Source organism: Enoplosus armatus, chromosome 1 (genome assembly GCF_043641665.1).
Source record: "Enoplosus armatus isolate fEnoArm2 chromosome 1, fEnoArm2.hap1, whole genome shotgun sequence".
Lineage (NCBI taxonomy): Eukaryota > Metazoa > Chordata > Actinopteri > Centrarchiformes > Enoplosidae > Enoplosus > Enoplosus armatus.
The window spans coordinates 28411137-28434781 of record NC_092180.1 but is presented as its reverse complement, the minus strand read 5'-3'; the positions used below and the strand labels follow the sequence as shown (position 1 = coordinate 28434781).

Genomic DNA, 23645 nt, shown 5'->3' with positions numbered 1-23645 from the left:
CATTTGATAATTTTTTTTTCCATAATGACAACTTGTTACAGCCGGAGGACTTTTATAACTGTGATGAACTCTGCTGACTACAATTAATAAAATAGAATGAAATTAATACAGACACTGAGTACTATTACTTAATCATATCACTATTACGCTTGACTATTTACATAGACTTGCTGACTCTGCTGCTACTAAGGTTTGTCTTATTTTACATTACTTAGCAGGACTACATTAAAAAATATATTGTTACTAATGAGCATTATCTATCATTTCTAAAAATCACCACAATATTTTAACTCCAATAAGTGATCAGACTTTATTTATCTCTCAGTATTGTTGAATACCTTTTGACATGACTTTTAACTTCATATTTTTTTAATTTACTGATGATATAGTGACACTATAGTTCTGTTGCAGCTGCTCAACATTGAGTTTACGCTTTTCCACATATCTGCAGTACAATGTTTCATGTTGCTTTTACCTACTTTGTCCGCTCAGTCTGTGCATCCTGGGCCCCCGAAATATCTCGAAAGAGATCTGTTTGTCAGTTGGCTGAGTTGGCTGAGCTGATGTTGTGCAATAAGTCGTAGCTGACCTCTCCAGGTGGAATATTTGTAAGCAGCAGTGTGGACGGGCATGAAAGGATGATTCCACTGAGATCAGAGCATGATGCAGTGACGTTACATTCCACCGCTGTGAATCCACATTTTTGAGACGGACTGACTTGTTTTTGTTTTCCAGCAATTCTGTGACCAGATCTTCTCCGGCACTCCATTCAGCAGCTGTCAAAACCTTCTGGATATGGAGTCCTTCAGTAAAGCCTGCATGGCTGACATGTGCAACTCCAAAGACAACACCGACTCCGTCCTCTGCAAGACCATCTCGGAGTTCTCCAGGGAGTGTGTCCATGCAGGTGGCAAGCCCCAACAATGGAGGAATGCAACGTTTTGCTGTAAGGGCGCCAACACCTAAAGACGACGCATTTGAATGCTCTCTCCCCGAGTTGCAGACATGTTGTTTGCCTCGTGTTTTAGCGGGGTTGTCTGATTGTCATGGGTACAGTGACATTAGAGTGCTTGTCTCCACAGACCAGAAATGCCCAAACAACATGGAGTTCCTAGAGTGTAGCAGTTCGTGCCCCGACAGCTGCTCCACCCCTCAGGCCAGCCAGACATGTGACAGCCACTGCCACGACGGCTGCAGCTGCCCAGCCGGTATCCACACACATTTTACGCTACTGCATATATACGCCACATCGGCCACCTCACTCATGTCTCACGCTTATGAAACATGACAGTAATGATTATTACCCCCCCAGGAACCGTCCTTGATGACATCAGTAACACTGGCTGTGTTGCAGTGGACCAGTGCCCATGTCTGCACAACAACAAAGTCTACAAGTCAGGAGAGTCCTACTCTTACAGCTGTAGATCCTGGTGAGACGAGAACTTGGGCGCCTTTATTGAGATATACAAATACAAATAAATACAACTGCTGTGAGTAGAGAGATACATGAATAAGCATTATTTCGTAACTGCCCTTTGTTTTTTACTTCAACATCTTGTTTGCTCCGTTAATTATTTGGGCAAAAATTAGTGTTTGCATCTTTCCAGTGTAGTGGACTCATAATCTCCAAAAGGTGGACTTTTATCTTGCATGTGCCACTCTAAAAGGTTGAAAATGATTCATTTAGGATCACAATTATGAGACGGCTACAAGCGCTAATTCATTTTTAAAACATGTGACCCCGACCCCCTTTTTACCATTGCATTAAAATGCATTAAAGTTGTGACCCGCTGATGGGTCACAATTGTACCAACTTGCGCAAGTACAATTGAATTCAATTTTATTTACGTGGCGTCAAAATCATAACAAAAGTCATCTCCTGACCCTTCACATATAAAGCGGGTCTAGACTTTACTCTTTATAATATTATTTACAGAGACCCAACAGTTTCCACCATGAGCAAGCACTTGGTGACAGTGAATGTTTACTTTCAGGAAAAACTCCCTCGGTTTGTTGTAGCACCTAAACCCCCCCCCCCCACATGCCCTAGAACTACTAATAAAAGAGGATGAGGGCAAACACTCCCAAACAATACATTTTGCCTGAGGAACTTTACTTTATCTTTAGCGTTCCTATTTTAGCCACCAGCCTTTTCCTTCATGTGTGTTCAGGGTGGAAGAGGGAGGGAGGTGCGTGGGGTCCTCGGTGGGGTTGTTTTAAGTAGCTGCAGGCAGTTTCACCATTCATGTTCCTCTGCCGTTAGTTTCAAGTCTGCATGAAACATGATTCAAACACGCGGCAGATTGCCAATTGAGTATGCTGTCATGTCGCAGGTGATACTGATCTGGATGCAGTGTTTCTTCATTTTACCTTGATATTCTTTATGTGACCTGCTTTCTAAATAATGAGGGCATCTCAGTTTATCGTTACATACACATGAGATTAATGTAATCAATGTCGTTTTCACCAGATCAACAATATCATTAATACACAGTGTAATGCATTACTTTTGACCTTTTTGCGTGTGTGTGTGTGTGTGTGTGTGTGTGTGTGTGTGTGTGTGCGCGCACGCTGACAGTGTGTGCCAGAGTGGCCAGTGGAAGTGTACGGAGGAGAACTGTCCGGGAAGCTGCTCTGTGGAGGGAGGGGCTCACATCAACACCTTCGATGGGAAAGTCTACACCTTTCACGGGGACTGCTCCTACGTTCTGGCGAAGGTAGCACGCATCATCATCATCACCACCACATACACACCAGGGTTACACCATTGCATACCAGGAGAATGACAGACATGTCATCATGCCGCGTGATGTGATGTGAAGGAATGTGCTGTGTGATGGAACCCATGTAGCATTTAATGACGCGAGATATTTGAGTTGTGCCCTAAAACACGGTGACATGAGTGCGATGTCTCTAATTTATTTTACTGTCAGCAGTTTTCAGTCTTTCAGTCATTATGTCGAATCTCAAGTTTCGTCCCAATGTGTGTCGCAGCAAAGTAACGGCTCCTTGTACACCGTGTTGGTGGACCTGGTCAGGTGCGGTCTGACTGACAGTAGAACCTGCCTCAGAGCGGTAACTCTGGCCTTATACAGCAATTCTGTGGTAAGCTTCACACACACACACACACACACACACACACACACACAGATATACTGTTCACTATTCTGTTCGACACATTGGTGAACGGATCCATGTCAAACGGAACTTGCAAATACTTTCATATTTTGCATTAATCACAATCAAGTTTGGAGAGTTGTGATAGAGTTGTGTGATCGATGGCCTACCTGACAATCCTGTTGTGCAATCCTCACCAACGCCGTGCACCAAGTTTGATGCAAAGGTTTAAACAATTCTTTTTGCAAATGCTGCGGGCTTCCCGTTTGATGTAATCTAAAAATGTGTCTTTCCACAAACTGACAGGTTGTTAAAATTCAGGCGTCTGGGCAGGTCTATGTGAACCAGATTCTTTCTCAGCTTCCACTGTTTACACGTGAGTTACTTCAAATGATATTTTGACCCGAAGACATGTTATAATAACAGCTGAAAATGAGTCTGTTGAGAGTCATTAGTTACAGCCACAATCTAGCCACTCGAGCGCTGGATACAACATTATAACATGTTTATAGAGTTTTGAATTTGCATTGGTTGCATAGATGCACGTAAATAAGACATAAAGATCAGAAGATGAACATGGGAGAAAAAAAAACAACTTTGAGAAGCATTGAAAAAGAATGGGGGAGACCCTGCAGTGTGTATATTTCCGTGACTGATTGAAAAAATCACTGAGTTTTTCAATGTCCTGCTGCAGCGGAGCTGAGTGCTTTCAGGCCATCATCCTTCTACATCTTCATAAACGTCAAGGTGGGCTTAAAAGTGATGGTCCAACTGTCCCCCATGATGCAGGTCTTCATCTCAGCTCACCCTTCACTCAAAGGGACCACCTCTGGTATGTTTTGTTTGTTGTGTCTGGAAAGCGCCTCCTCCACATTTTTGTGTGTAGCTTAATCTTGTGTTTACCAGTATTCACAGATGAATCAAACAGTTACATTCAGAAACAAAGTGTTTCGCACAAAAGGCATACAGTATATTCCAGCGCATACCAGGATACCAGGATTGACACTGTTTTGTTACCGGATTACATTATGTCGCCTCATCAGATTCGCTCTGTGCTTGATTGCCATCAGTGATGATTAGCAGAGAATCCAACAGGTTCACATTCCCCGATACAAATGCACTTGAAAAAAAATCACCAATAATCTAATTCTACCGTTCAACATTAGAATTATATATTTCCATGCGATAATACAATTAATCCAGAAGGCATACATTTCTATAAAATACCATATCATGGAGTACCAAATACATGAATTACAAACATGAAAACATGCTGTTAAACATTTATATCTGTGTGAATGCGTGTCACCCCGACCGAACAGGTTTGTGTGGGAACTTCAACAACATAATGAGTGATGACTTCAGGGTGATTAGTGGGCTGGTGGAGGGCACTGCTACAGCGTTCGCCAACACATGGAAAACCAGAGCCACCTGCCTCGACGTCACAACGCGCTTCGGACACCCCTGTAGCCAAGGCATCAGCAAGGGTACAGCTTGACTCTCTCCTCCAGTGTCTTGTAATGTTTGTCATGTCATATCATGCTACATTTTGGAGCTAAGCATGCCACTTTCAGGGCATACGATATCTTGCAACCACTTCATTTCTGTATGTTTCTGTGTCTCAGAGAGTTATGCCCAGTATTGGTGCTCCAAACTAACGGATCCCATGGGGGTGTTTGCTCCCTGCCACTCTGTCATCAGCCCCAGCACATTCAAAGACGTAAGTCTGCGCACACAAAGCTGTAACGACAAACGAACAAAGCCGCTGTGTCCCCGTTAATGTGTCCGTGCCCACTGTGTCTCCTTTCAGAACTGCATGTATGACAGCTGTAACTGCGAGAAAAGCGAAGACTGCATGTGCGCCGCGGTCTCCTCGTATGTTCATGCCTGTTCAGCAGCAGGCATCCAGCTCAGTGGCTGGAGGGCGACCGTCTGTGGTGAGTGAAACGCCGGGGACGCACATGACATACAGCCGATCACATGCAACATGAGCAAATCAAGTGCAGCATATCTGATTGTGAAAGTGGGGCCTATTCAGTGTCTGACCAACTGCGAAATATGGTCACAATCTCCCCTTCTGTTCCCGAGTTATGGTGTTGAAAATGGCCAAAAAAGAGTTTTTCCAGGACATTATGATGTCACAGTGAAATTGTCCTTTGACCTTTTTGGGTCAAAAATGTCATCACTTCATCGTTGTATCCTATTAAAAATGTGTGATTTTTTTTTTTTTTCAGAATTACTGCATCAATTCTTGAGTTATGGCCAAAAAACGTGTTTTGTGAGGTCACAAGAAAAAGAAAAAAAAAACAAGAAATCCATACGCTCTCTTCCACTTCCACTGTGTACATCAGTGGCCTGTCTATGGTGGAAATTAGCACCTTGCTTGGTTTTCTTGATTTGTGCTGGAAGTTTTCCTCAGCACCGCAAGGCGTGGCACATTCACTCCAATCCACCTTTGACAGAACCCCAGTCCAGATTTTTCCGCTCTGCTTCTACTGTGGGGCGGATTGCATATGGCACTGGTCTGGCTTTTCCTGAGCCAGTTATGTCCCAGCAACACCTGCCATTTCACTAGCAAGGACCACGCCACAACGTTATGTCATTTAAAGGTTTAATGGAAAATCTGGAGGTCTTGGAAGTCGAGGACAGATGAATGGATGTAAAGGGGAAGGGTGAAGGTTTAAGAAGGATGCCATCTGTTAGGCTGGTCAAAAGAAAGCCAGCAAGAACATGGATTCTAGGGTTAAGTCAACCATAGGGGATATGTAGCCTGAGAGAGAGCCGTAGAGAATGGATACAGAGGATGAGAAGGTCAGAAGTGAGTGGCAAGCGTCTAGCCATGACAACAGGTTCTTGTTTTCGTGGTTCTTTGTAATGTGGGAGTGGGAGGTAGAACGACAAGGGGGGCCAGTGACTAGTTGGATGAAGAAATGAATTCCTGCTAAGTGGGTCTGGATGGTGGAGGACCCAGTGTTTTTGCAAATGGACATGACGTCCAGAGGGGGAAATGGCAGCTGGTATGTGGCGTGATATGCCTTGAAACAATTACAGCCAGTTAGGTAGGCTGAGAAAGTGCTTGGGGCAAGGATAGCTTCTTGAGAAGCGTTACAGAGGTTTCCCAGCTGTGGAGCTAGTAGAATGTTGTAGCAGGTACGGTAGATGCACCCTTTGCACCTTCTGACCCTTTGCTGCAACAACAATTTACCTTAATGAAAAATCTGATTCATCTGGCGCTCAACTCCTATTTCTCCCACTAGGCAAATTCATTACATCATGCCCAGCACAAACTGTGTATGAGTACAACATGACCTGCTGCGGTCGTACCTGCCACTCCCTCAGCCAGACTGACTACTCCTGCCAGACCAGCTTCACCACAGTGGACGGCTGTGGCTGTGCCGAGGGAACCTACATGAACGAGGAGGGACAGTGTGTGCCCAGTGCAAGCTGTCCCTGTTATGATAAAGACACCATGATTCCTCCTGGACAGGTTGTCAGCAAAGACGGCACCACGTGGTAAATACAACGCGTAGCGATGTCAAGAGTTGGGCATTAAGGGGTCAGATAACAAACATACAACAGTTTGGAATTGTTTTTATAGTTTTTATAGGTAAACTGGGATTATGGACAGGACATTTTTGTATACATTTTACACTTTGAATTCAGACTCAAATGAATTGGGGGGATTTTTAATTTGCACTAAACCCAAAGTGGGACTATCATTAATGTTGCAGGTATTTGGTCAAAAACCAAAGTATTGGACGAAGTGAAACTTGGCGTCAGAAAAAGTCAGAGGATCACCAAAGTGATTACAGTTACATCTTGTGGGAAACATGAATATCTATACCATATTTTATATATAGTTGTTTGGACATTTTACTTTGAACCAAAAATATTAATCTGTGGGTGGTGCTAGATGAAAAGTCAGGGAATCACCAAAGGCCTTAGGATATGCCTTGAATGTCCAAACAAAATTGAATGGCAATCCATGCTAGCTGATTAACGTTGGCTGCACATTAATTGTTTCTCATGTCCCCTCATACCTGTTCTCACAGTGTCTGCAGAGGAGGAGCTCTCAGCTGCTCAGGAGGGACACAACTACGATGTAGGTTCCCACATATGGACATAATAAAATCCCTGTAATTCTTATAACCATAAGAGATTAGAATGCTATTGTGCTGTGAATGATACAATAATGGATTGTGAAGTTTATTGCAGAGGCCTGTTGAGTGGCCAAGCGTCTTAAATTCTCTGCCAGATCCAAGCTGAGAGAAAATTGTTGAATTGCATTACATGGAATTTTGGATGGAATTATGCATATGGCGTTTTGGAATTTTGACACGATCATAATACTCTTCATCGGGAATTCGTTATTTTTCACCCAGCCTCACCATCATGCATCGCCCCCATGGTTTACTTCGACTGCTCCACCGCTCAACCTGGGACCACCGGGACCGAGTGTTACAAGAGCTGCAGCACTCTGGATATGGCTTGCGTAAGTACAGCATGGCACTCGCACACGCACAGAAATCAAACACTTGGACATACCAGCGTGGTCTGGTTCGTAACCCCCTTTTCACCCTCCACTTTGGTTGGATACAGATCAGTACAGGCTGTACATCAGGCTGCATGTGCCCTGATGGCCTGGTGTCAGATGGAGTAGGAGGCTGTATCAACGAGACCAGCTGTCCATGTCTGCACAATGGACAGGTCTACCAGCCTGGACAGACACTGACTGTGGACTGCAACACCTGGTTTGTACAGTGCTTTACATACACACCAGTATAGTATGTACCTCCATGTAAATGCATTTGCTAAACATTCCTCTCACAGAGGTTGCCCAACAAACATGGTGATGCCAAAAGTCCAATACACACTCATTTGTAATGTAATAGATATAGCTTTTATGTCTCAAGTTCAGGCACGTGTGTTTGTTTTTCATAATGAAACCAATTCTTCATCTTCTTAACTTATATGTGATTTAAAGTCGTTAGAATTTCAAGTGAATACATCTCATTCTTACACACAATTTCAATCGGTATTGTACCAAGTAATACAAGTTCTTCATAACAAATAAGAGGCTTTGCAATATTTATGTAATTCTTCCCAGAATGTAGTTAATATTGGGCAAAACTAAAAGAGGCAACTACTAATTCGTAAAACTAATTAGCACTAATAAAGGTATGGTCTGAAATAATATAATATATAATATTAATGATAATGAAACCATTTTCCATCTATTGTGATCTTGTTTAATTTGTTTTTCTGTGGTTTCATATTTCTATTAATGTAGTTGATCCAAATTCTTCGGGATTATACTTTCTAAGCAATAAAGTTTTTCGGGATCCCATTCCCATTCATACTTATCTTTTAAAGCAGGTGGTACCATTGTTACCTAAAATTTAAGGATTCACATTTCTGAAAGTTTATTTTATTGCCTCAGACAGAACTATATTCATGCATGGCCTCCGTAAGAGCTGGGAATGATGTGGTTAAGCTCTGAGTGTATACCACTACATCGTATGCATAGAGAGCAATATTAGCATGTTAATTCCAATATTTGTTTGATTTCTTATCGTGTTAGCCAGAGGTTCAATATGTAGATTTGTGCAGCAGCATTGGATAGGGTGCCAGGGTGCCTGAGTACTTTTTCTACAATGTAATGTTAAAGTTTCTGTGTTCATTTTCTTTGCATATTCTGTGATATTTATCATACGTCTTACATTCTCTGCTAGTTGTCTCTTCATAATAAAACCTGATCAATGGATATAGGTCTGCAGTTGCCATAATCAGTTGGGCAGCACATGCATTACAGGGGTATACAAACTGCAATTTAATGCTTTTTCTAAGCAGGTTTACACGATTGAAAGTTTGTGTCTGGTGTGTGTCTCCCCAGCTACTGCAGTGGAAGGAAGTTCACATGTACCACCACTGTCTGTGATGCAGTTTGTGGGATCTATGGCGACGGTCACTATGTCACGTTTGATGATAAGAGGTTTGACTTCAGTGGACAGTGTGAATACACACTCCTGCAGGTAAAGTGACAGACGAACCGATGTATAGTGATTAAAGTTGTAATCCTTTAAATGGAGATGAAACTTGCATTTCGAGCGTATCTGGCTTCCGTATTGTGACGTATTCCTAGTGAAGCAGGATAGGCAGGCGGGGCGTGGCGTTGGGAGGAATTTGATTTGAACGTTGAAAAGTGGGCGTGTCATAACCGACGTGCCATGCTGTTGCTGGCTCGCTAACGAAAGAATCTTAGCTCTGTGCCGCTAAAGGTTGAAGATTGATTGATGGGAGCATGTCATGATGATTACTGGTTGGTTCAAGCTTATGTGAGCACACGTCATCATTTGTTTTACAGGACGAAAACATGATTGGAATTTGATATAAGAATCCAAAGAAACAACACTTCATACATCGCTAAATAGGTGCACCATATGATGTGGATGTGGTCAAAAAGTCATTTTTTATTTCATCTCAACTTGATGTTGAGATGTCAGTCCTTTTGTCTATTTGGCAACAAGCCTGTGGCTACCATGGCAACAGAAAATGCGGTTTAACGCAACAGCAAACAGTCCTTAAGCAGCTACTTTGTCATACAACGGAAGAGCAACTTACGTATCTATTTACAGTGCAGTCAAACAAAATCACATTGTTTTAATAAAAAAAAGTCTGTCAATAATCTGCCTTCTTCTATCGTGCCATGAACAACCATTATCTGACTTCATGCTGTACATGGCGTGAGCAGTTTTGCACTCAACAGCAGGATACAGTAAAACTGGTTACCTTGCTGAGGAGTAGCTGCAGCTCTTCACATTGTGGCTGCTCCTACTTGTTCCATTACTCCCTGCAATATTTAAAACTGATCCGCTGTCAAGAAATGCGCAAAATGACCCGATGGATTGCATTTTGGATTTGAAGGACCACAGTCACACAATACATTGCGTTACCTACGGCTTCCTCATGATAAAAGCTACTCCATATGAAACAGCATCTGCAGGAAACGTGTCCAGTACGGTGTCCAGTAACTGTATCTTCTGTCTGTGCCTTACTCAGGACTATTGCGGCACTGGTCAGAGCAGTGGGAGCTTCAGGATTATCACTGAGAATGTTCCTTGTGGAACCACAGGGACCACCTGCTCCAAGACCATCAAGATCTTCCTGGGGGTAAACACAACACACTTACACTGTCCATGTGTTCTGCCTCAAACACTAGATCAGAATATCAAACTAAACTCATTTTTATGTTAACACGGTAAGGTTGGGCTAGGATTATGGCTCAAATGATAATCGCAAAGGCTGGGCTATTATTAATTTATGATTAATAAGCCTTATAATGGCTTTGATAAGTTAGCAATACAATATTTATAGAGGGGGGTACCAGCAAAATAGAGTTCAACTAAACTGAAACTTAACTTTGCTAGCATAATTGGAGGCATAAATGAAATGAAATGAAATCTAATAACCAATGATAATAGAATTTCATCCCATGGATTATGATACGGAGGCCCACAATACAGTAAATATATCCTGGACATGTGCAGCCTGTGCAAACATGCACATTCAATGACACTGCCAATGAAATGCGGCCTTAATATGGCCATACAGTCAATTTGTATTTTGTTCCTTTGTGAGGAAGGGAACCTAAGCCTTTCACAAAATATCATGTAGCTTTTCAGGTGAAAATTGGAGGGGAAATTACTGATCGAGCGAGGGATTGCTTGTTCCGCCTCACTTAACTGTTGCATGCTCATTTATATATGTTTATTCCCACAGGATAATGAATTCCAACTTAAAGATGAGACCTTCCAGGTGGTGAAGGGCAGCAGCCAAGTGTTCCCTGCTCAGGTACACAAGATGGGTATTTACCTGGTGGTGACGATCAAGGCCGGAATTGTGCTCATGTGGGACCAGAAGACCAGTCTTTTCATTAAACTCAGCCCTCAGTTCCAGGTAAACAACCAAGTTTGCATGTCTTGATTTACAAGTGGCTTTTGCGCAAAGCACTGCATCTAGCTTAAGAAGGGGGCGAATATTGCACTTCAAGTTATCTGGTGAATTGTAACATGACAGAGTTCTCTCGCTGCCTGCTAACACACTGGCCGTAAAAGTCAGGGCTATGACGGCGGTTGTTTGGATGTTTTCCTGGACTTCCTGGAAAATTGATCAATCCACCTTTAAATGAGCTTAAATTACATCTTATTAAATCTATTTTATGTTATGGTGCAAGGCTCATTTGTTAGTCAGCAGCTCTTTGGTAAACATTTACAAACAGGGCAAAGTTGAACGTGACGTAGGGCGCTGTTACCGTGGATTCGGTCACACAGAAGTGTCGACAACAAGCAGGCGCCTTACTCTGCATCAGTCGTGTCATACAGCAGTAAATCCTGTCACTGGGCTCCTCCCTCTCAGGGTCAAGTCTGCGGTCTGTGCGGAAACTACGACGGCAACAGCAAGAATGACTACACCACACGCTCCCAGGAGACGGTGGCAGACGTTCTGGTATTCGGTAACAGTTGGAAGATTACATCCAGTTGCCCCAACGCCCAACTGATCACTGATCCTTGTACCTCCAACCGCTACCGGGCAGCCTGGTCCCAGAAACAGTGTAGCATCATCACCAGTGTGACCTTCCAGAGCTGTCATTCACAGGTAACTATGGTGACATAAATGTATACATATACACAAACCTTATCCCTAATTGCCGTGGTATTTGGGAAATGATATAAATGTTTTATTTCCCACCAGTAGCGCAGCCTGTATGATTACTCAGCAGCCAGATTATTAACTGAATCTAGGGGGTCCTGTCATATCACTCAAATGTTAGCATCACTGCACTGGTTGCCCATTACGTTTAGAATACACTTTAAAATGTTTTTAATCACCTACAAGGCTATCCATGGTCTGGCTCCGGAACGTTTATTTCCTTTACTTAAATTTTATATGTGCTTATATATACACATATATATATATATATATATATATATATATGTGTATATATACTGTGAACTTATTTCTTTTATTTGCACTTACACACTATTGTGTATGTAAGGGCTCAGTGCTGGTTGATATATGTTCTCATTTTTGTGTGCCTTTACATGGGTCGGCTTTTTTCATTTTCATTCTGTAAATCCTTTCATTTGGATTTTGTGCTTAAGCTTGAAAAGTGCTTAATAATAACTGATTATTATCACTACTGTTGCTACCAATGCCACTGCCGCTACTACTACTAGGAGCACGGGACAACATTTTTGATATCCTCGACTTTTACTATTCTGCTAAAACTGTACATTATTGTGTATTCAAGGTTGACCCCGGTCCATACTTTGACTCTTGCGTGCGAGACTCTTGTGCTTGTGACGCTGGCGGGGACTGCGAGTGCTTCTGCACTGCTGTGGCTGCCTATGCCAAAGCTTGTAATGAAGCTGGGGCCTGCGTTAAATGGAGGACTCCAAAGCTGTGCCGTAAGTTTGGCCACTGTCACACCAGAAAAATCTGAGCTGCACGATTTGGCGATTGACGGGGAACTCTTGGGTGCTAAAACAAAGTCAGGAATTGTGTCTTTAGCCAAAAGATTAAAATATACTTAATATATAATATTTATGTATTTGTCATATTATGTAACACCCTGACTTTTGCAAGAAGAGCTTACTTATTTTGTCTCCTGCAGCTGTGTTCTGTGACTACTATAACTCCCCTGGTGGCTGTGAGTGGCACTACAAGCCTTGTGGAGCTGACTGCATGAAGACGTGCAGGAATCCATCAGGAAACTGTTCCAACCTCATCACTGCCCTGGAAGGTACATTGGACAGTTCTTCTGGCATATCATCCTCTTGACTGGTGGAATCTGTGTTTTAAGACCAGGCTTTGAGTGCAACTCTTGTCGACTGACTATCGACTGACCTTTCATCTGTTCAGAGATGAAAATGAGTGTTGATCAAATGTGCTGTTTTTTCCACTGGGGATGGACAAAACAGGAGCTAAACGGTATTTAGAGGGGTCCCCTCTTTTTCTGGGTCTGTTGTACTTTTGATGGATATGCTTGCAAAACCTTTTGTGATTCAAACCAATGAATCATAGATTATAGGCTGTATTTTGCTAACTTTTCAATTATTTTGGTTAGTTTGTTCTGTATCTGTGTCTTGAATAAACATATAAAGTAGCTTTTTTTCCCATGTCAGGAGTTTCCCCCTAAAGCCATTGATCAAAACAAAAAGAAATGTAATGGATGGAACATTTTAGATCATTTAAATAAACCCATTCTGGTCAATGTGGTGGCTCACCCATAAGGCAAACAGGAAAAAGACCTCATTCAAACTTGCTTTGTTTTTGCTCTGCTGCATTGGTGTTATGAATAAGATTCCCAACCCCTGAGCTGCACACCAGGGGTTGGGCCAACGTCTGAGACCAGGCCTCAAAAGGAAACAAAATAATTCAGCAAAGAAATGAGGGTAACCACTGAGTCATCATCACCTTTCAGTATTCAGTGATCCATGAAATCTGTGTGAGGACACCACCCCAAACTGTAAAGCGCTCTGGATAAAAGCACTATATGAATGGCAGTAGTTTACTATTCTGCAATATTTGTATTCCTACTGAGGTTAATCAACATGTTATAATGGTGTTGCAGGCTGCTATCCACAGTGTCCCCCAACCCAGCCCTACTTTGATGAAGACAGCATGAAGTGTGCCGCCTGGGACCAATGTGGCTGCTATGATGACAAAGGCATCCATTACAGCATCGGAGATAAGGTTCCGACGAACAACTGTTACACTTGGTATGTCTCACACAGAGGATTAATCTTCAGACTAAGGGCTTCGCACACATTAGGCAGTGATATGTATACCACATATGGACACTCATGCTGGTCATGTAAAATAATTGAGTAGATTATATACATTTTTTTGAGTGATTGTATCCTGACGTTGACCAATCAGCATAGGATAGACCAATGGAACAGCCACTGACCAGTGAATCAAGCACGATGGCCGGAGAATTCTAAGCTCTTTATTGTTCAAAATAAAAACAGTTGTTCATAACTGTTTGTTTTTAAGCTTGCCTGTTGTAATTGTTTGCAGATGTAGTACAATTTTAATGTCAACTTTGCAGTCAGTGTTTAAGAGTGATGTCCAAATTGTAAGGGTGTTTAGGTTTATCTGTCACTGTTGCCTCTGCCTTTACTAAACTGGCAAACTTTACTACAGTATGGAGAGCCATAAAAATGTTCAATATTGATACATGAACAAGTCTTGATACCTGGGACTATATGGGAAATATAGAACATATCAAGACTCACGGTCTTCTGATTTGCTGTGTCAATTGGTTGCTAATGAAAACCAAACATTTCCTACTCATGATTTACATCTTGAAATTTGCTTTACTTCATGAGATATAATTATGGCTTCTCATGGCATGAAAAATGTCTGTTATATTTGGACAAAATACAGAGATGGTAATGAGAAAATGTTATTGTAGGATTCTTTTTTTTTTTTTTTTTTTAAATAGAATTAGATCCAAATTTTTATTTTGAGCGTCAAAGCAATTTTCCAAATAAAACGCAAAGTGAAAATTCCTTCTATTTTAAAGCTCCTGTACCGCCTCTGGAATAAAGTGCAGCTACAGTGTGAACGGTAAGTACACATATATACTGACAGTGTATTTATTTATTGATTCATGTGATCATACGCAAAGATATATATATGAAAGAGATAAATGTATGTAAAAGAAAATGGAATACATGACATTCTCTATCTGCAGCTTGTACGTGCTACATTAATGGAAAAACCTATGAATATGGGACTACCATTTACAACACAACGGATGGGCTAGGAAACTGCATCACAGCTGAGTGCGGGGCCAATGGGACCGTAACAAGAAACACGTACCCATGCTTGACGACCACCACCCCTGGCCCTACAACAGCCCCCTTTACATTCAGCACAGTTGGAACAACAACTTCAGGTATGAAAATCGGCAAGGCATTCCCAATGATCCTGCTTTCATATTCTCACAAACTGGTGTAATAAAAAATTAAATATTATATGCCAAAGAAAGTTTTATACAAAAACAGGACACGAGTAGAGAAGAAATCTGTGTGAAAGTCTTAATATTATAATAAGTAAGCATTGATCACAATGTTTCTGATTTTATCGCAGTTTTTTTAACCACGTCACCATCAATAACCACAGGGGAAACCACATCCACTCCTGTAGAAATTACAACATCCGAAGCGACAACAGTAAAGGTTGAGACAACAAACCCACCAACAGTAGTCACCACTGGCCCAGTAACAAGCGCTACCACAGTTGTTTTGAAGACAACAACTATTGGGGCCTCAACTGAAATCACGGAATCAACAGCACAGACACTACCAGGCAGCACAACTGTTTACTCAACGTCACCACGAGTCACCACTAGCCGGGTAACAACCGCTACCACAGCTGTTGTTGAAACTACGACTCCAGCGCGAGTCGTCACAACAGCAGGCCCAGGAACTACAGTTGTAACATCAATATCTTCTATTGGTACCACAACTACTAAAGTCCCATCAACAACAACTAAGGAAACCACAACCAAAGCTGTTGAAATAACCACATCTGAAGCAACAACAGTAAAGGTTGTGACAACAAAACCTCCAACAGTAGTCACCACTGGCCCAGTAACAACTGCTACCACAGCTGTTGTTGAAACTACCACTCCAGTGCCAGGTGTCACAACAGCAGGCCCAGGAACTACAGTTGTAACGTCAAAACCTTCTCTTGGTACCACAACTACTAAAGTACCGTCAACAATAACTAAGGAAACCACAACCAAACCTGTAGAAATAACCACATCTGAAGCAACAACAGTACAGGTTGTGACAACAAAACCTCCAACAGTAGTCACCACTGGCCCAGTAACAACTGCTACCACCGCTGTTGTTGAAACTACGACTCCAGTGCCAGGTGTCACAACAGCAGGCCCAGGAACTACAGTTGTAACGTCAAAACCTTCTCTTGGTACCACAACTACTAAAGTACCGTCAACAACAACTAAGGAAACCACAACCAAACCTGTAGAAATAACCACATCTGAAGCAACAACAGTAAAGGTTGTGACAACAAAACCTCCAACAGTAGTCACCACTGGTCCAGCAACAACCGCTACCACAGCTGTTGTTGAAACTACGACTCCAGTGCCAGTTGTCACAACAGCAGGTCAAGGAACTACAGTTGTAACGACTCCAGTGCCAGGTGTCACAACAGCAGGCCCAGGAACTACAGTTGTAACATCAAAACCTTCTCTTGGTACCACAACTACTAAAGTACCGTCAACAACAACTAAGGAAACCACAACCAAACCTGTAGAAATAACCACATCTGAAGCAACAACAGTACAGGTTGTGACAACAAAACCTCCAACAGTAGTCACCACTGGCCCAGTAACAACTGCTACCACCGCTGTTGTTGAAACTACGACTCCAGTGCCAGGTGTCACAACAGCAGGCCCAGGAACTACAGTTGTAACGTCAAAACCTTCTCTTGGTACCACAACTACTAAAGTACCGTCAACAATAACTAAGGAAACCACAACCAAACCTGTAGAAATAACCACATCTGAAGCAACAACAGTACAGGTTGTGACAACAAAACCTCCAACAGTAGTCACCACTGGCCCAGTAACAACTGCTACCACCGCTGTTGTTGAAACTACGACTCCAGTGCCAGGTGTCACAACAGCAGGCCCAGGAACTACAGTTGTAACGTCAAAACCTTCTCTTGGTACCACAACTACTAAAGTACTGTCAACAATAACTAAGGAAACCACAACCAAACCTGTAGAAATAACCACATCTGAAGCAACAACAGTAAAGGTTGTGACAACAAAACCTCCAACAGTAGTCACCACTGGCCCAGTAACAACTGCTACCACCGCTGTTGTTGAAACTACGACTCCAGTGCCAGGTGTCACAACAGCAGGCCCAGGAACTACAGTTGTAACATCAAAACCTTCTCTTGGTACCACAACTACTAAAGTACCGTCAACAATAACTAAGGAAACCACAACCAAACCTGTAGAAATAACCACATCTGAAGCAACAACAGTACAGGTTGTGACAACAAAACCTCCAACAGTAGTCACCACTGGCCCAGTAACAACTGCTACCACCGCTGTTGTTGAAACTACGACTCCAGTGCCAGGTGTCACAACAGCAGGCCCAGGAACTACAGTTGTAACGTCAAAACCTTCTCTTGGTACCACAACTACTAAAGTACCGTCAACAACAACTAAGGAAACCACAACCAAACCTGTAGAAATAACCACATCTGAAGCAACAACAGTAAAGGTTGTGACAACAAAACCTCCAACAGTAGTCACCACTGGTCCAGCAACAACCGCTACCACAGCTGTTGTTGAAACTACGACTCCAGTGCCAGTTGTCACAACAGCAGGTCAAGGAACTACAGTTGTAACGACTCCAGTAACAGGGGTCACAACAGCAGGCCCAGGAACTACAGTTGTAACATCAAAACCTTCTCTTGGTACCACAACTACTAAAGTACCGTCAACAACAACTAAGGAAACCACAACCAAACCTGTAGAAATAACCACATCTGAAGGAACAACAGTACAGGTTGTTACCACAAAACCTCCAACAGTAGTCACCACTGGCCCAGTAACAACTGCTACCACCGCTGTAGTTGAAACTACGACTCCAGTGCCAGGTGTCACAACAGCAGGCCCAGGAACTACAGTTGTAACGTCAAAACCTTCTCTTGGTACCACAACTACTAAAGTACCGTCAACAACAACTAAGGAAACCACAACCAAGCCTGTAGAAATAACCACATCTGAAGCAACAACAGTAAAGGTTGTGACAACAAAACCTCCAACAGTAGTCACCACTGGTCCAGCAACAACCGCTACCACAGCTGTTGTTGAAACTACGACTCCAGTGCCAGTTGTCACAACAGCAGGTCAAGGAACTACAGTTGTAACGACTCCAGTAACAGGGGTCACAACAGCAGGCCCAGGAACTACAGTTGTAACATCAAAACCTTCTCTTGGTACCACAACTACTAAAGTACCGTCAACAACAACTAAGGAAACCACAACCAAACCTGTAGAAATAACCACATCTGAAGGAACAACAGTACAGGTTGTTACCACAAAACCTCCAACAGTAGTCACCACTGGCCCAGTAACAACTGCTACCACCGCTGTAGTTGAAACTACGACTCCAGTGCCAGGTGTCACAACAGCAGGCCCAGGAACTACAGTTGTAACGTCAAAACCTTCTCTTGGTACCACAACTACTAAAGTACCGTCAACAACAACTAAGGAAACCACAACCAAACCTGTAGAAATAACCACATCTGAAGCAACAACAGTAAAGGTTGTGACAACAAAACCTCCAACAGTAGTCACCACTGGTCCAGCAACAACCGCTACCACAGCTGTTGTTGAAACTACGACTCCAGTGCCAGTTGTCACAACAGCAGGTCAAGGAACTACAGTTGTAACGACTCCAGTGCCAGGTGTCACAACAGCAGGCCCAGGAACTACAGTTGTAACATCAAAACCTTCTCTTGGTACCACAACTACTAAAGTACCGTCAACAACAACTAAGGAAACCACAACCAAACCTGTAGAAATAACCACATCTGAAGCAACAACAGTACAGGTTGTGACAACAAAACCTCCAACAGTAGTCACCACTGGCCCAGTAACAACTGCTACCACCGCTGTTGTTGAAACTACGACTCCAGTGCCAGGTGTCACAACAGCAGGCCCAGGAACTACAGTTGTAACGTCAAAACCTTCTCTTGGTACCACAACTACTAAAGTACCGTCAACAATAACTAAGGAAACCACAACCAAACCTGTAGAAATAACCACATCTGAAGCAACAACAGTACAGGTTGTGACAACAAAACCTCCAACAGTAGTCACCACTGGCCCAGTAACAACTGCTACCACCGCTGTTGTTGAAACTACGACTCCAGTGCCAGGTGTCACAACAGCAGGCCCAGGAACTACAGTTGTAACGTCAAAACCTTCTCTTGGTACCACAACTACTAAAGTACTGTCAACAATAACTAAGGAAACCACAACCAAACCTGTAGAAATAACCACATCTGAAGCAACAACAGTAAAGGTTGTGACAACAAAACCTCCAACAGTAGTCACCACTGGCCCAGTAACAACTGCTACCACCGCTGTTGTTGAAACTACGACTCCAGTGCCAGGTGTCACAACAGCAGGCCCAGGAACTACAGTTGTAACATCAAAACCTTCTCTTGGTACCACAACTACTAAAGTACCGTCAACAATAACTAAGGAAACCACAACCAAACCTGTAGAAATAACCACATCTGAAGCAACAACAGTACAGGTTGTGACAACAAAACCTCCAACAGTAGTCACCACTGGCCCAGTAACAACTGCTACCACCGCTGTTGTTGAAACTACGACTCCAGTGCCAGGTGTCACAACAGCAGGCCCAGGAACTACAGTTGTAACGTCAAAACCTTCTCTTGGTACCACAACTACTAAAGTACCGTCAACAACAACTAAGGAAACCACAACCAAACCTGTAGAAATAACCACATCTGAAGCAACAACAGTAAAGGTTGTGACAACAAAACCTCCAACAGTAGTCACCACTGGTCCAGCAACAACCGCTACCACAGCTGTTGTTGAAACTACGACTCCAGTGCCAGTTGTCACAACAGCAGGTCAAGGAACTACAGTTGTAACGACTCCAGTAAAAGGGGTCACAACAGCAGGCCCAGGAACTACAGTTGTAACATCAAAACCTTCTCTTGGTACCACAACTACTAAAGTACCGTCAACAACAACTAAGGAAACCACAACCAAACCTGTAGAAATAACCACATCTGAAGGAACAACAGTACACGTTGTTACCACAAAACCTCCAACAGTAGTCACCACTGGCCCAGTAACAACTGCTACCACCGCTGTAGTTGAAACTACGACTCCAGTGCCAGGTGTCACAACAGCAGGCCCAGGAACTACAGTTGTAACGTCAAAACCTTCTCTTGGTACCACAACTACTAAAGTACCATCAACAACAACTAAGGAAACCACAACCAAACCTGTAGAAATAACCACATCTGAAGCAACAACAGTAAAGGTTGTGACAACAAAACCTCCAACAGTAGTCACCACTGGTCCAGCAACAACCGCTACCACAGCTGTTGTTGAAACTACGACTCCAGTGCCAGTTGTCACAACAGCAGGTCAAGGAACTACAGTTGTAACGACTCCAGTGCCAGGTGTCACAACAGCAGGCCCAGGAACTACAGTTGTAACGTCAAAACCTTCTCTTGGTACCACAACTACTAAAGTACCGTCAACAATAACTAAGGAAACCACAACCAAACCTGTAGAAATAACCACATCTGAAGCAACAACAGTAAAGGTTGTGACAACAAAACCTCCAACAGTAGTCACCACTGGCCCAGTAACAACTGCTACCACCGCTGTTGTTGAAACTACGACTCCAGTGCCAGGTGTCACAACAGCAGGCCCAGGAACTACAGTTGTAACATCAAAACCTTCTCTTGGTACCACAACTACTAAAGTACCGTCAACAACAACTAAGGAAACCACAACCAAACCTGTAGAAATAACCACATCTGAAGCAACAACAGTAAAGGTTGTGACAACAAAACCTCCAACAGTAGTCACCACTGGCCCAGTAACAACTGCTACCACAGCTGTTGTTGAAACTACGACTCCAGTGCCAGGTGTCACAACAGCAGGCCCAGGAACTACAGTTGTAACGTCAAAACCTTCTCTTGGTACCACAACTACTAAAGTACCGTCAACAACAACTAAGGAAACCACAACCAAACCTGTAGAAATAACCACATCTGAAGCAACAACAGTACAGGTTGTGACAACAAAACCTCCAACAGTAGTCACCACTGGCCCAGTAACAACTGCTACCACCGCTGTAGTTGAAACTACGACTCCAGTGCCAGGTGTCACAACAGCAGGCCCAGGAACTACAGTTGTAACGTCAAAACCTTCTCTTGGTACCACAACTACTAAAGTACCGTCAACAACAACTAAGGAAACCACAACCAAACCTGTAGAAATAACCACATCTGAAGCAACAACAGTAAAGGTTGTGACAACAAAACCTCCAACAGTAGTCACCACTGGTCCAGCAACAACCGCTACCACAGCTGTTGTTGAAACTACGACTCCAGTGCCAGTTGTCACAACAGCAGGTCAAGGAACTACAGTTGTAACGACTCCAGTGCCAGGTGTCACAACAGCAGGCCCAGGAACTACAGTTGTAACGTCAAAACCTTCTCTTGGTACCACAACTACTAAAGTACCGTCAACAATAACTAAGGAAACCACAACCAAACCTGTAGAAATAACCACATCTGAAGCAACAACAGTAAAGGTTGTGACAACAAAACCTCCAACAGTAGTCACCACTGGCCCAGTAACAACTGCTACCACCGCTGTTGTTGAAACTACGACTCCAGTGCCAGGTGTCACAACAGCAGGCCCAGGAACTACAGTTGTAACATCAAAACCTTCTCTTGGTACCACAACTACTAAAGTACCGTCAACAACAACTAAGGAAACCACAACCAAACCTGTAGAAATAACCACATCTGAAGCAACAACAGTAAAGGTTGTGACAACAAAACCTCCAACAGTAGTCACCACTGGCCCAGTAACAACTGCTACCACAGCTGTTGTTGAAACTACGACTCCAGTGCCAGGTGTCACAACAGCAGGCCCAGGAACTACAGTTGTAACGTCAAAACCTTCTCTTGGTACCACAACTACTAAAGTACCGTCAACAACAACTAAGGAAACCACAACCAAACCTGTAGAAATAACCACATCTGAAGCAACAACAGTACAGGTTGTGACAACAAAACCTCCAACAGTAGTCACCACTGGCCCAGTAACAACTGCTACCACCGCTGTTGTTGAAACTACGACTCCAGTGCCAGGTGTCACAACAGCAGGCCCAGGAACTACAGTTGTAACGTCAAAACCTTCTCTTGGTACCACAACTACTAAAGTACCGTCAACAATAACTAAGGAAACCACAACCAAACCTGTAGAAATAACCACGTCTGAAGCAACAACAGTAAAGGTTGTGACAACAAAACCTCCAACAGTAGTCACCACTGGCCCAGTAACAACTGCTACCACCGCTGTTGTTGAAACTACGACTCCAGTGCCAGGTGTCACAACAGCAGGCCCAGGAACTACAGTTGTAACGTCAAAACCTTCTCTTGGTACCACAACTACTAAAGTACCATCAACAACAACTAAGGAAACCACGACCAAACCTGTAGAAATAACCACATCTGAAGCAACAACAGTAAAGGTTGTGACAACAAAACCTCCAACAGTAGTCACCACTGGCCCAGTAACAACTGCTACCACAGCTGTTGTTGAAACTACGACTGCAGTGCCAGGTGTCACAACAGCAGGCCCAGGAACTACAGTTGTAACGTCAAAACCTTCTCTTGGTACCACAACTACTAAAGTGCCGTCAACAACAACTAAGGAAACCACAACCAAACCTGTAGAAATAACCACATCTGAAGCAACAACAGTAAAGGTTGTGACAACAAAACCTCCAACAGTAGTCACCACTGGTCCAGCAACAACCGCTACCACAGCTGTTGTTGAAACTACGACTCCAGTGCCAGTTGTCACAACAGCAGGTCAAGGAACTACAGTTGTAACGACTCCAGTGCCAGGTGTCACAACAGCAGGCCCAGGAACTACAGTTGTAACATCAAAACCTTCTCTTGGTACCACAACTACTAAAGTACCGTCATCAACAACTAAGGAAACCACAACCAAACCTGTAGAAATAACCACATCTGAAGCAACAACAGTACAGGTTGTGACAACAAAACCTCCAACAGTAGTCACCACTGGCCCAGTAACAACTGCTACCACCGCTGTTGTTGAAACTACGACTCCAGTGCCAGGTGTCACAACAGCAGGCCCAGGAACTACAGTTGTAACGTCAAAACCTTCTCTTGGTACCACAACTACTAAAGTACCGTCAACAATAACTAAGGAAACCACAACCAAACCTGTAGAAATAACCACATCTGAAGCAACAACAGTACAGGTTGTGACAACAAAACCTTCAACAGTAGTCACCACTGGCCCAGTAACAACTGCTACCACCGCTGTTGTTGAAACTACGACTCCAGTGCCAGGTGTCACAACAGCAGGCCCAGGAACTACAGTTGTAACGTCAAAACCTTCTCTTGGTACCACAACTACTAAAGTACCGTCAACAATAACTAAGGAAACCACAACCAAACCTGTAGAAATAACCACATCTGAAGCAACAACAGTAAAGGTTGTGACAACAAAACCTCCAACAGTAGTCACCACTGGCCCAGTAACAACTGCTACCACCGCTGTTGTTGAAACTACGACTCCAGTGCCAGGTGTCACAACAGCAGGCCCAGGAACTACAGTTGTAACATCAAAACCTTCTCTTGGTACCACA

At 43.2% G+C, this 23645-nt stretch overlaps 1 protein-coding gene across 1 annotated transcript in view; it reads left to right on the top strand.

Moving 5' to 3' along the window:
- Positions 1 to 23645, top strand: part of muc5.1 (mucin 5.1, oligomeric mucus/gel-forming) — a 48194-nt gene that overhangs the window by 6216 nt on the left and 18333 nt on the right. The window contains exons 7-34 of the mRNA XM_070909342.1: positions 736 to 946; positions 1083 to 1208; positions 1313 to 1430; positions 2579 to 2717; positions 2995 to 3105; positions 3424 to 3493; positions 3812 to 3949; positions 4440 to 4604; positions 4743 to 4837; positions 4928 to 5054; positions 6375 to 6630; positions 7170 to 7219; positions 7500 to 7609; positions 7717 to 7868; positions 9011 to 9149; positions 10177 to 10287; positions 10897 to 11073; positions 11533 to 11772; positions 12428 to 12584; positions 12791 to 12919; positions 13751 to 13898; positions 14708 to 14751; positions 14879 to 15064; positions 15667 to 16065; positions 16354 to 17553; positions 18652 to 19113; positions 20590 to 21257; positions 21546 to 22730. Coding sequence (XP_070765443.1) covers positions 736 to 946; positions 1083 to 1208; positions 1313 to 1430; positions 2579 to 2717; positions 2995 to 3105; positions 3424 to 3493; positions 3812 to 3949; positions 4440 to 4604; positions 4743 to 4837; positions 4928 to 5054; positions 6375 to 6630; positions 7170 to 7219; positions 7500 to 7609; positions 7717 to 7868; positions 9011 to 9149; positions 10177 to 10287; positions 10897 to 11073; positions 11533 to 11772; positions 12428 to 12584; positions 12791 to 12919; positions 13751 to 13898; positions 14708 to 14751; positions 14879 to 15064; positions 15667 to 16065; positions 16354 to 17553; positions 18652 to 19113; positions 20590 to 21257; positions 21546 to 22730 — 7113 coding nt within the window. The remainder of the gene's footprint in view (positions 1 to 735; positions 947 to 1082; positions 1209 to 1312; positions 1431 to 2578; positions 2718 to 2994; positions 3106 to 3423; positions 3494 to 3811; positions 3950 to 4439; positions 4605 to 4742; positions 4838 to 4927; positions 5055 to 6374; positions 6631 to 7169; positions 7220 to 7499; positions 7610 to 7716; positions 7869 to 9010; positions 9150 to 10176; positions 10288 to 10896; positions 11074 to 11532; positions 11773 to 12427; positions 12585 to 12790; positions 12920 to 13750; positions 13899 to 14707; positions 14752 to 14878; positions 15065 to 15666; positions 16066 to 16353; positions 17554 to 18651; positions 19114 to 20589; positions 21258 to 21545; positions 22731 to 23645) is intronic.